The 14,160-nt window shown below is 37.4% G+C and overlaps 1 protein-coding gene across 3 annotated transcripts in view; it reads right to left on the reverse strand.

Annotated features, from left to right (window-relative positions):
- NPEPPS (aminopeptidase puromycin sensitive) overlaps positions 1-14,160 on the reverse strand; it is a 97,313-nt gene continuing 83,153 nt past the window's right edge. For 2 of the 3 annotated variants that reach the window (XM_079906179.1, XM_079906181.1), the window contains 7 exons: positions 13,004-13,223; positions 8,860-9,002; positions 7,662-7,718; positions 4,724-4,831; positions 4,080-4,235; positions 3,762-3,809; positions 1-1,509 (listed from right to left, as the gene is read on the reverse strand). In XM_079906179.1, coding sequence (XP_079762305.1) covers positions 1,357-1,509; positions 3,762-3,809; positions 4,080-4,235; positions 4,724-4,831; positions 7,662-7,718; positions 8,860-9,002; positions 13,004-13,223 — 885 coding nt within the window. In that variant the 3' untranslated portion in view covers positions 1-1,356. Of the gene's footprint in view, positions 1,510-3,761; positions 3,810-4,079; positions 4,236-4,723; positions 4,832-5,580; positions 5,913-7,661; positions 7,719-8,859; positions 9,003-13,003; positions 13,224-14,160 lie in introns of those variants that run through there. The other variant, XM_079906180.1, reaches the window with a different exon arrangement.

Here is a 14,160-nt window from a genome sequence, read left to right on the forward strand (position 1 = left end):
TTTCACATTGACATTTTTATTAACGCCAACTGTTTTTTAATTATTTTTTTTAAAACAATAGCACAAAAATGTTTCAAGGAAGCAGTCTCACAATCTGATGACCTTCTGAAATACAGTTAAGCCACACCAAATATGAATTCCTGTTAATAACACACAAAAATATTTTTTTTTAAGAAAAAGAAAAGAAAAAAGGTAGGGAAAGAGGAAAGGAATGAGATTTAGACTTAAAATGTACTGGATTAGGTTGGTGAGGCTTGTTAGTAGGATACACTGTGGAAGCAGAGTGGCACACACAGGCTTATAGTCTTTGTTGTTTTTAAAACCAGTTACCACTAATATATAGGCCCTGCAGCAGTTACCAATGACTTCTTACATGCCCAAAATGAACCAGAAGAAGCCAGTGTTGATACTGTCATAAAGAGATTCAACAGTTGGCCTGTCAGACAACTAAGACCATTTTCAGCAGAGTAACTCCTTCAGAAAGGCCTGGATGAAAACCTTTCATTTCTATTGTCTCACCTATATGCATTTCAGGGTTCTTAAAAGTCATCTTAAAAAAGAAAGAAAAAAATAATGTATATCAGTTTCTCTTATTTAATGTGGCTATAAAAGATGTTTCCTTATTATTTCTTTATCTCTAAGAAGGACACCGGGGTGGTGGGTTGGGGATGGAACTAGGGGAGGAAAAAACCCAGACCAGGATAGGTTTTTTTTTTAAACTTTTTTTTTTTTTTTTTTTTGCCAAGGGGTCACACAGAAGGGAAAGCAAGGAGGAAAACTACAATCCTTGGTTCAGATTGAGTTATGCAGGAAAATATATCTTCCTGATCAGTCCCCATGCCAAAAAAAAAAAAAAAAACCCACTTGAAATTATGCACAGACTCTATGTATACCAGCTATCAGCCTTTCATGTTTAACATCCCCAGCAATGGACACTACCCTTGGTTTGTAGGCTGCTTGTAGAACCCATTTCACAAAAATCCTCTTTACCCAGAAGCCTCTAGTTTCCTTTTGGTAGGTTATAAAAACAGAACATCTGTCATTAACAGGAGAGTGTTAAATACTTTTAACCACTGACAAGGCTTCAGGAAGTTTCACAGTTTCGTTATGCTCTATTTTATTACTATCATATTTACATTTTTTTATTTTTTATTTTTTTTGCTGAATTGCTGATTTTCCTTTTTCAATAGAATTTAATTCTGGAGTGTGAGCAGGAACCAGTTAACTACATTCAATGTCCAACCCCCACTGGCTTGAAAGAAGACTCCAAATTCTTGGCATATGAATCAGCTGTTCGGTCGCTCCACCTTATCCCTGCATGAAGCAGCAGAACCGCAGTGGCGGCATGCTCCGGGTTCATGCTGTGGGTGGTGAGGCCTTTCGCTGAAGGAGGTACTGGTGGATGCTCTCAGCATCACGCTTTAGCCAAGCAGCATTCAGCAGGATATTTTCACAACACTGCTGGATGGTACGCTCAGCTGAAGGAGCTGGGTGACTCTCGAAGAAAGCCTGGTATAAAACAACCCAGAATGTAGGATCATTACCAGCAATAGTAAGAAGCTAATATCACAGGCTCTGAAAAAATACCCACTGCCTATAAAGGGTTCATAAGCTGCACTCATGAAAATTTACCACTGCCACCTCCAGGCTAAAAGAAAACAAGCAGCTCCTTGTACCTGCCTACAGGAATTCTCCTCCAAATATATTATATGCTTACAACCTAATCAAAAGTTAACAGTAAAGAGACAGAACCTTCGGCCTTTCTTTTAAGTTCATTGTCCAACCAGCAAAAGAAAGTAAAAAAGAACTGGTATCAAGGACTTACTCTGTTCCAGGCCCCCTGTGTTAGTTACTTCATCTAAATGACAATCTTATCACTTCATTTTACAGATGAAACTGGCTCACAGGGGTTAAAAAACCTACTTGAAGTCTAGGTTTTGGAATCAGACTTGGGACTTGATCTAGGCTCCATCATGTACTATCCTGTGACTGAGTAAATTAACTGCTCTAAGTATGTTTTCTCATCTATGAGAAAATATTTACTCCAGAAGATTAAAGAGACAACCCATATAAACAGCATAATACTTGGCACAGAGTAGTTAAGGACTCAACACATTTTGGCTGCTTCAAATAAAGATTAATTTGTAAGGGTTGATAAAATTAAGAAGCTTAAATTGCTTCTATATCCTAATAATTTAAAATTTTATAGACTCGCATTTTTCACACAGTAAAACTACTTCAGTTTCTTGTAATTATCACAATGCTTATTGATTAAACGCTGAATAAATCATTTTCTAATGAAGTACACCTGGTTCCATAGAAAATACCAACTAGCAAAAGGACACGGGTCTTTCCTTTCAGCTAGTCATCACCACAGGTATACAAGAGAGAATGACTAATTCATCAGATTAAGTCTAGACCTTTTAGAAATCAAACTTTATTTACATGGATGACAATGGCTCCTGCTCCAAGGCTCCTATCACAGTTGGGTTCTTAGGGCCTGAGTAAGATACAAGACTTCCTCTCATTTCACTTTGAGAAGCAGCACCACTATTTACATACCAGAAACCTGGGAATTATCCTTGACTCTTCGTTCTTCCTCCCCAGATACGTTCACAACACAGAGAAGCCACTCAGTAAATACTGGTTGAATTAAAGATTAACAAAATCAAGCCCCTGAATTTCTTTCTTACTCCATCTTCTCCAAGCTACTAAATCATTTTTGCTTGGAGAGTTAGCTTCCCGACATCTTCTCTTCTCCTTTCCAAATTATGCATTCTCCACACTGCGGCCAGAGTGAAATTTTTATCATATAAACAAAGGAGTGACTTGATCTGGTCTGTAAGCCATTCAAGGGCTTCCCATTCTTAGGAAAAGTTTAATATGGCCTACAAGGCCCTCCTCGGTCTGGCCTCTACCTACTTTACCAGGCTTAGCTTAACCAGTGCCCTCCCCTCAAACTAATTATACATATTTCTCCTTCAGAGTATTTATTACCTTTACAATAAAGTAATTATTAACACAATACAATACGCAATGTAAACTAAATGAATCTTATTTCTAACAATGGATCATAAAGTGAATCAAACATTATAGCTCTCAGAATTTCCAAATTCACACCTGATAACCCCCTTGCTTTCAAGAATGAAGGTGGAAGTGACACTTAAGAAATACTTTGCAATTAAATGCAATGAAAGGCTTACAGTTAAGATTTTCCTAATCAGTGTAGATTTGTCCTCCAAACGCTGAACTCTGCCACTAAACTGATTATCAGTCTTTCTAAGAGCTAAGAGGAGAGTCCCTACATAGTCATCTTGTCTCATTGTGCCTACAAAAGACCTGTGAAGGTTTTAGAAAAGGAAAAAGAACTAATATCAAGGACCTACTATGTTCCAGGCCCCCTGTGTTACTTAATCTAAACGACAATCTTAACACCTCATCTTATGGATGAGGAGCCGGGCTCACAGAGGTTAAAAAACTTGCTTGAAGTTACACAGCTAACAAGGGGCAGAGCACAGATTATTTATACCCAGGTCGACTGATGTCAAGTTCCACATTCTTTCAACCACGCTTCAATGCCCCAAAGATGATTCCAACTCTAAATTCTTCAAGCATTAAAGATACAACCTAACCTGTCTTTCTCCAAGCAAGAACATGGAGACCCTAAAGTACAACATTACCCCAACACTCTATCATTACAATTGGGTTAGTGTTTTTACTTACTGGATTGAAAAGTGAAAAGTAAACAGTCCTTTCCTTACCTTAACTTCTCCAGCCATTTTATCAACTGCAAATCCCTCAACTGATAGCTGAAAAAAAAATGGTTTATAAATAGTAAGAACAACTAAGAGTTTAGGAACAAACTTCCATTTACCATAAAAACAAATCATTCCATTCTTTCCCAACTTCAGTTTATTCTAGAGGGTACAGGATGGGTTATGGAGAAACTCTTTAGTAAAGCTAATAACTACTTAAGGAAACTCTTAAAAGGCAAAGGCCATAATCTATGGGTCTAGTGAATCATGGATGTTTCTCAATAATACCCATGATAAGCAAGCTACTCAAAAATTTTCACCTACCTTTATTAGTCTAGATATTAAGAATCCTCCCTGGTATCGATTATAAAGTTCTTCCCAGTTGTCTTTTATGAATTTCCAAGCAGCCTTCCTTCCATGCTTACTGCCTCCAGCCACTCCACCAATTACTGATACAGTGTCCTGTGGACGTACCTCTTCCTAAAAAAAAGAAGAGAACTAAAAGTCTACCATATCCAGAACATCATCTGCTGCCAGAAAGGGCAAATGCTGTTGAGGTATACCCAAGTAATCCCACTGAAGACACTTATTGTTTTAGGAATAACTTGCACCAGAAGCTTCTAACAAAGAGGAGAATGTTTAACCTAAAGATCAGCCAAATTGAGAATGAAGCACTGGGATGGGTACAAACAGGCTGCTCAATAGATACCTGCTCTAGGGTAAAGAAAGGAAGAGACAGAAAGTAGGCACAGGGATGTGTCAGCTTTCCAGTTTATTTCCTCTCCCAACTATTCTGATTCTCACCACTAGAGGGAGATACAGTGATTAGTAACAAAAGCTTATTCCAGTCCTCCAAGAATGAGGGAGCCTTTAGTCTAGGGTTAAGGCAGAGAATACTGAATCAAGGACACTTGCTACAGATCAGTGGGTAACAATTCCCTCTAAAAGCAGTTTTCATGGTAACTTACTGAAAGTGCAAACGTGAGGACTTTTTGAATCAATTCAGGTGAAAGAGTAGCCCCAAGGACTCTTTCAATCCGGTTTTTCTCTTCCTGCATATCTGCTTGTTTGTGAAGCTATAGTGAAAAAATACAGATAGAGATAATTAACTTCTCCCCCATTAAGGTGAAACTTTTGCTCTACATTCTCATTGGCTAAGACTGCAGGATATGAAATTAACAAAAGAATATTTTTCAAGATGTTTGGGCACTAAATTTGTCGTGTGCCCCTATAGTAAGACACTAGGTGCAAGTGCTTACTGTATGAATAGCTTGTCATCAGTTCTAAGCAGTTCAACATCAAGATCTAAGGGGTCAACCTGTCATGACCAAATTCTTTACTCATTGATGTCTGACTAATGTTCTATGTTAGATGAGCAAAATAATAATTACTAATACCACTTCAATTTATAATATTTTTCACTATTTACAATAGTGAAAAATATAAGATGCATTATTGAAAGTAATATTTTAAGAATGTCTGATGACATAAACATGCTCTTGATATATTAAATGAAAGAAGAGAGACAAAGCAAAATGATTCTAAATTTTTAAAAAGTTAATGTGAAGGGGAAAAAACACTTGAAAACATATCAAAATATTAACAATAATAATGGTCTCTGATCAGTGGGATCATCACATTTTTTAACTGCAAAAGCAGCACATGCTGAATGAAGAATATTAAGAAAACAGAAAAGCATAAAGAAAAAACAAATCAGGAATAAGATCATATTATACATGCTATATTTGTCATGTTTTAAAAATTACAGGTAAGTTCTGTTTTCTTCTTTATACTTTTCTAGTCTCTAAATCTTCCATAGTGAGTATACCAAAATCTTTTTTCATAATTAGAAACAAAATATTATTATATATTTTTTAAAATTAGAACTACAAATGTATATGAGATACTTCTCTAGGACAACTTAATTTATAGACTCTCTTGACCTTTTTTCCCCTCTGAAGATTTAACACTGACCAGTGTCTGGAGACCCCATCACAGCTCCCAGTTTCCTCTTCCTTTCCTTTGGACTCTTTTGAGCAGCAGTGTAGTAAAATAGATAGGAGGTCAGAAGACCTGGGTTCTAGTCCCAGTTTTGCCTCTAACTAGCTGTGTGATCTTGACTAAGTCCTTAACCTCTCCGGGTCTCAGTTTCCCCATCTGTAAAATGAGTGGGGTGGACAGATGATTTCTAAGGTCCTTTTCAGCTCTAATACTCAAGGTCTGAACTCTGGCTTTTAGGAAGCATTCCCCACCCCACCCCCTGGAGAACCTGTTACAGGAGTCCACTAGATGGCATCATAACACCACATTTCAAATACACTTTGAATTAAAGTTATTTATTCTGCTTCATTATTCCTAAATTACCAACAGAAAACTGTCTTCCTTATCTCTCATCAACTGGTTTCTTTCTTTTTTTTAAATTTATTTTACTGAAGTATAGTTGATTTACATTGTTGTGCTAGTTTCTGATGTACAGCAAGTGATTCAGTTATACATACATAATAATAGTTTGCATTTGCTAATCTCAAACTCCCAATCCATCCCTCTGCAACCTCCCCTGACTGGTTTCTTGAAGAACCCTGACTCTGCCTTCATTAGAGCTTTCCATAGTAAAGCTGAATCACTGTGAGCTCCCTTGTGTTAGATGCAAACATTTATTAAATAAACATACTAGTATAAATTGTTAAAAATATGCCATGACATGAAAATGTCTCAGTACCTCTCATGAAAATTTCGGAACCCCTATTTTTCCCACACCTTTATGGAATAGACAAAAAATACCAAGTACTTCATTTCATATGCAAAGAAATACATGATTTATAGTGCATAGGTTCACAGAATATTAAGAATGAGAAGGGACCTTAATGTCATTTAGTTGAAAGGTAAACCCGAAGTATATTTTTTTATGTTATTAGAAAGGAAATCCTTATACAAGATAGGTAGTTAAAGCAATACAGTTTGAGATGTAGTTTCTTAAATAAAGTTTATAATATATATTTTTTAAAACATTCTAATCATTTAAATAGGATTTGTTTAGAACTAAAATACTAGAAATTAGATTTGCAATTCTGATCCACTTGGGATAAGAAAAGTATTCTGATTAAGGGTAGAAGTATTAAAGCACATCCCATTCCTATCCTGTTTGTCTCCCTAAGTGCAGATCATTTAATGAATGGGTCTGATAGATGATTTGGGTATTTAGGCACATTTTGCACATTTTATTTAATGGTAATAAGTAGAATCAGCTCTCTCCACCTCTAATGCAACCAGATTGTCAAGTTATTTCTTAGACTAATAACTGCATGGACAAGGACTGGAGATAGCACTTGTTCCACAGCATTAGGACTTTCAAACAGATCACTGCCATTATAAGGACATGGAAAGTTTTACCTATATTTTTCTAAGTCGGAGTTTAATTATATGCCAACCACCCTGGGACTACAGAGGCTGTGAAAGCAAGTGAATTAATTTCCTGTCCATTCATAAGAGGCACTGGCATAGAGCAAACCCTTGAGACACCTAATCATCTATCCCTTTTCTAAGCACAGAAACAAACCTTTTGTATAAAATGGGCAGAACCCCAAGTAAATTTGCATTGATGGGAAAAGTTTTAAGAACTTGACTTTTTAATCAAAATTAACATTTCGGTATTAAGATTTAAGATGCATAAATTCGTGAGTAAAAAAAAAAGTGAAAAAATTAGATGACTTTTGGCACTTGTATTGGTAGTACAGATAAACAGATATTATATATTTCTCTCACAGTTTCCTAATATTTGCATGTCTACAGTATGCATATCAGCATGTATTTCTTTTGCCAGGACTTTTTTTTAACCGCTCAAGCTCATACTCTATGTCAATTCAACTTAAAAAGCAGAAAGTGGGAGCCCTTTCTAAATTTACTCACCTTCAGCATAATGTCTAAGGTAGTGCCATCACCATGCTTCAAAACAGTCAGATAGACCTACAAGAGAATACAGGAACAAAAAAGAAGGCATCTGATTAAATGTATCTTGTTCCAAATATTCTAACGTTAAGAAAAGACAGAAAGCAAGTCAAAAAAAATTGTGTGGATATTACATATTAATACAAATTGTGGCAAGGATCTAAGAGCCCACATGAACAACCAGAAAGGTAGATGGCAGGTAGTAAGTAACAGCAGAACACACCAGTCTTTCAGGAGAATGTGCACGGACAGTCAATCACCTTTCAGTACCCTAGTGCAGACTGAGAAGCTTCACATCAATGAGAAGCTGCCTACAGACCTCATAAGTGGTGTATATTTAAAGAATCAGGAGGGACTTCCCTGGTCACAGTGGTTAAGAATCTGCCTGCCAACGGAGGGGACATGAGTTCGATCCCTGGTCTGGGAAGATCCCACATGCTGCAGAGCAACTAAGCCTGTGCACCACAACTACTGAGCCTATGCTCTAGAGCCCACGAGTCACAACTACTGAGCCCATGCACCACAACTACTAAGCCTGTGCGCCTAGAGCCCATGCTCCGCAACAAGAGAAGCCACCACAATGAGAAGCCCGCGCACCATAACAAAGAGTAATCCCAGCTCGCCACAGCTAGAGAAAGCCCATGTAAAGCCAAAAAAAAAAAAAAAAAAAATTGTAATAAAATATCTTAAAACAATGAAAGAATCAGGGGACTTCCCTGGTGGTCCAGTGGTAAAGAATCCACCTTGCAATGCAGGAGACGCAGGTTAGATGCCTGTGTGCCACAACTACTGAGCTCGCGTGCGTCAACGAAGGAGCCAGTCTGCTGCAAACTACAGAGCCCACGTGTTCTGGAGCCCCTGTGCCACAACTAGAGAGAGAAAACCCACATGCCACAACTAGAGAGAAGCCTGAGCGCTGCAATGAAGAGACTGTGTGCCTCAGTGAAGATCCCGTATGCCGCAAGTAAGACTCAACACAGCCAAAAAGTAAAAAAAAATAAGAAAAAATAAATAAATAAAGGAAAAAAATAAAGAAAAGAATCAGACATGATTTGTGAGTCAATACTTAGGTCATTTTTGGTTACTATTAAATACATTCCACACTACACAGAATGATGAAGTCACCTAGAAATCAAGGTACTTTATTATGAAAACCTACCGGACTCCTCAAATCAGCGGAGAGAATCTGTTTCCCTTCCACATGGTCCTTAAACCGACGACGGGCTTCTTCTAACGTTGCCTTATGTCCTGCCTTCCCTAGTTTTCCCAGAACCAAGCCCCTCAGGAGTGCATCGAGATGACCTGATTGAGAAGTAAAAGAGATATAGAACTACTTAAAAAGCTTATTTTTACAAATACGCCACCTAGATATCTTATAATTGTGTTATACCGTGTCTACAGTCTTGAACAAACAAAATCAATTACCTTAGTACTCTAGAGAACACTTGATTTAAATTTATCAAATAAGAATGAAATGAAGTGCTTAACACACTAGACAAGCAAATATGATGCCTCTGTCTATAGTTACAATGCCAACTTGATTTACTAAATGTTCACTCCATCTAGGTAATTACACTAATAAGAATTATGTGTGAAAGGAACAGACTTAGATTATGCAATTTTGACCCAAGATTTAGAGAAAGGTCACATATAGAACTAGTATGCTAGGTACATTGAAATCTTAGATTTTTAAAATCAGAATCTGATAGATTACTCCAAAGATATGCAGATGGCCAATAAGCTATCACTGGCCATTAGGGAAATGCAAATCAAAACCACAAGATACCACTTCACACCAATTAGGATGGCTAGAATAAAAGAGACAATAACAAGTGTTGGCAAGGATGGGGAGAAATTAGAAACCTCATACATTGCTGGTAGGAATGTAAAATGGTGTGGCCACTTTGAAAAACAGTCCAGCAATTCCTCAAAAGGTTAAACACAGAGTTACCGTATGACCTAGCAATTCCACTCTTCAGTATATACCCAAGAGAAATGAAAGTATTTGTCTATACAAAAACTTGTATACATATGTTCATAACAGTATTCCTAACAGTCAAAAAGTAGAAACAATCCAAACATACATAAACTGATAAATGAACAAAGAAAATGTGGTATATCCATATAATACAATGGAATATTATTTGACTATAAAAGGAAATGAAGTACTGATACATGCTACAACATGGATGAACCTTGAAAACATACTAAATGAAAGAAGCCAAATATAAAAGGCCACACAGGGTATGATTCCATTTATATGAAATGCCGGAACAGACAAATCCATGAGACAGCAGATTAGTGGCTGCCTGGGACTGAGTTGCCAGGGAATACAGAGTGACTGCCAATGGGTATGGAGTTTCTTTTGAGGGTAAAGAAATTGTTCTGGAATTAGATAGTGCTGGTGGTTGTACAACACTGTGAAAAAAGACTGAATTGTATATTTAAAAGAGTGCATTTTGTGGTATATTGATTATACCTCAAAAAAAAAATAGTTAACCTAGCATACAAACTGATGGACTGCAACAGCACAATGGACAAATAAATTGTGGTATATTCATACAATGAAATAGCACTCAGCGATAAAAAGGATGTATCTCTAGAACATTATACTGAGTGAGACAAACCAGATAAAAGAATAGACTATATAATATGATTCCATTTATATCAAGTTCTAGAAGAGACCATATTAATCTAGGGTGAAAGAAGTCAGAATAGTGTTTGCCTGCAAGGGATGTGAGGGTTGGTGGGGTGGGTAGAGTGGCAGGGACTGGGAAGTGGCCTGAGGGCAACCTCCTGTGGTGATGGAGATGTTGTATGCATTTGTCAAGTCACTGAATTGAACATGCACAATTTGCCATATTTAAATAGTAACTCCATGAAAAATACATTTAAGAAAACCATAAGAAATCAATAGATAACACGATGCTAGTGAAGGTTCTTATAAGAACCAATTTATAATTCTGGTGCTGATTTGCTGTGTTGATACAGGCAATATTTTTATTATTTTGCTATGTTTGATTCTTCCATCTGTAAAGCTGGGAAACTAATGACATTCTCCCTATTTCAAAAAGGTATTTTTTAGCCCCCAAAGTTTCACATATTATCATCATGAAAGAAAGTGCAACATCCACCAATTTACCTGCATCTGTGTCCATATACTTCCTGTCTTGTTCTTATGGATCTGCTGTATTCCTACCTAAAGCCAACTCCTCCACTTGTGCAATGGATCCTGACTCCTCTCGATTATTCAGCCATCACTCCAGCAATTACCTCTCTTTCACATCATGAATTTTTCTATTACTGCATCATTTTCATCAGCACAAAAACATAAAGTCTCCCACTTTAAAAAAAAAAAAAGTCCCCTTGACCTCACATCTCTCTCCAGATTATCCCCTTTTATCTGATCCTCTTTTTAGCAAAACTCCTTTAAAAAGTTGTCTAAAAGTGCTGTCTCCTTTTCCTCTCTTCCCTTTCTGGTGTTGTTCATCACCACGCCACAGAACTTGGCCAATGCAATCATCAGTTCTTCATCATTCTGCCCGACTTAGAGCAGCATTTGTCACAGACGATCACTTCTCCCTCTCTACTGCTTCTTTAAGGCTTCTGGGACACTCCTCTCCCTCCTGTCTCTCCTACCTTATTGTCCAGTCAATCTCCCTTGCTGATTCCTCCTCTTCTACCCAATCTCTAAATCTTGGACTGACCATGCCCTCATCCAATCTTATGGCTGTAAATACCATCTATGCGTTAAATGTATCTAGTCAGCCTGGACCTCTAGGCATGGGACTCCCCACTTGGATGTCTAAAAGGACCTCAAATTTAAGATGTCCAAAACCAAACTGCTGATTCCCTTTTGTACCCAAATCTGCTTCTACAGCAGTCTTCCCCGTCCCTGTATATGGTAACTTCACTCTTTCAGTTCTTCAGGCCAAAATTTGATGACTCCCCTCTTTCTCTCCACCACACAGGCCACCACCAAGTATTTTCAGTTCTACCTTCAAAACATACCCAGAATTTACTACCTACAAGTGCTACCTGCAACCAGCACCTAACTGGATTACTGAAATAGCTTTCTAACTTGTCTCCCTGCTTCCTCTTTTGCCTCCCCTGCTACAGTCTGTTCTTCACACAGCTGAGTAAATAAGTCATGTTCCTCTGCTTTAAACTCTCAAATGAGTTGCTCATACCACTAAATGTGAAAGTCCCACGGGTTCTATAGGAGCTGATATGCTTCCACCCTCCTCTCTCCCTCAGTTTCTCTGTCCTGACTTTACCAGCCTCCTTGTTATTCCTTGAACATCTAAGCATGCCTCTGCCTCAGGTCTTTTGTACTTGCTGTTTCCTGTTTGGACCATTTTCCCACTAGATATCCTCACAGGTCTCTCCTACAGGTTTCTGCTTACGCTCAAATATCACCTCACTAGTTTTCCTGCATTTTCCTGTCCACTCTCCATAAAACAGTGGCTTACTACTCCTTTTACTCCTGATCTACCTTACCTAACTTTATTTTTCTTCACGATACTTGCTGCCACCTAAAATATTATCTATTGAACTGTTTGCTGTGTCTTCCACTAGAATGTAAGCCACACAGGGTGATTTTTTGTTCACTGTTATACCACCATCTCCTAGTACGGTACCTGGCATTTACTGGGTACATAAATATTTGTTGAATCAATAAAAGAAAGACATAGAGCTCTAGATAATTGTTACTATTGTTCTTATTGTAAAAGACTGCCAGAATAAGAAGGGCAGGAGGAAATACCACCTTCAGTTATTAGCATATAGTAGAAAATAATTATATTTAAAGCCCTGTAATCACTATTCCCAACATTTAAATGACAGCAGAAGAGTAAATACAGGATTACAGAAATAAAGAGGACAGGATACATGTAGAAAGCAAGTAACTCCTTTAATTCAGAAAACTGGCCCCTGTGTCTCTCAACACCTTTTCAAGCTGTACATAAGGTGCCTGGTATTTATGGTAAAATAATAAATAAAATAATCCAGAATGCCCTTTAGCTTTTCTTTACTAAAAATGGGCCTTTGGAACTTTGTGAAAGACTTCTATTTCCACCATTTGCTCTGTGCATATATCATATTTAGCAACAAATACACATAGCCACCACTGTTTTTATGTAACTTCACCAGGAGGCTTAAAAGTCCTAAGTCTTACTAGTTAGCTGAATACACAGTAACATCCAGCAGACACAAAGATGATGCTATTGTTATTGTTAACCACAGCTGAGTAAAAAAAGGACCAATTTCTGATCAATTCTTTCCCCATTCAGTACATCCATTACCTTCTCCAGGCTTGGGGTCCCAGCCCAGTCTCTCCCCTATAGGTGAAAAGACATCTTTCACAAACTCCTGGATTTCCTCATAGAAGTCTGTGTGGGACAAGAGAGTTGAGAGAATCCCCAGGTTACAGCTCAGGTCGCTCCATACAGTATAATTGGGCTCATTCACAAAAGCCTCCATGACTTTTAGAACCTCTACAGTGCTAATGATTCCAGCTCGAGCCTGGGATAGGAAAAAACATAAATTAATCTAGTCTTCAAACAAAAGCAAAACAAAAAACATAAGCATGTATTTTTGGCATTATCTTCTGCTAGTTAGCCATCCCTTAAGGAAGAGACTAGACTATATAAGCTCAGACTACTACAGAATTTTATAAAATAAAAACTGTATATGACACCATTCCTTACTTTTTTGCTATTTATAGAAGAGCCACTTTAAAAAATTGCTAGAATTCCACCAATTTAGAAAAAGAAAGAAAACAGTTAACGTCCTATTTCTATTCAGTTTCCGGGGTCTTGGCATTGTTTTTTATTTTGAAAATTTTCATACTTTCAGAAAAGTTGCAAAAACAGTTGGGGCTTTGGTTTTTGACAGAGGCGCTTTCAAAACTAGACCTGCAAACTATGTCAACGTCAGCCTGTCCTTTACTCATTTCTAAAAGAAGGCAAACTGGAAGGCACTACAAATTCAGTCCTTTCAGAACTGACTAACAGAGTTAGGAAAAAGAACTTCTGTTACAGCAGCCAACTGCACAAACACACCACTCTCCTGGGACAGGTCTCTCTCAGCAATGAAATCAGCAGATGTGAGGTTTTGTGCATCAATGCTAATCTGTGTTTATACAAAGGAGGAATCCAAAACCAGTTACTGCAGAGGGGAATGAAAATTTCAAGTCCAATTAAAGGAACACTAGGAGGAATCTGACAATTTTATCACAGAGACATCTAGAAATTATCTAACCTATGTTTTGGGGTCATAAAGATAATATTACTAATTGCTCCTTAAAATTTTTTCTGGAACAAAGCTAAATATAAATATAATTCTAAAGCTAATGGGATATTATAATTTGAATAGTAAGGGAATGTTAAAAAATTCTACTAGACTTTCCCTGCAAAGTATAACCACTATTTTAGAAAAATATAAATCACTCTGAATTATT

Source organism: Stenella coeruleoalba, assembly GCF_951394435.1.
Source record: "Stenella coeruleoalba genome assembly, chromosome: 19".
In the NCBI taxonomy this organism is placed as follows: Eukaryota; Metazoa; Chordata; class Mammalia; order Artiodactyla; family Delphinidae; genus Stenella; species Stenella coeruleoalba.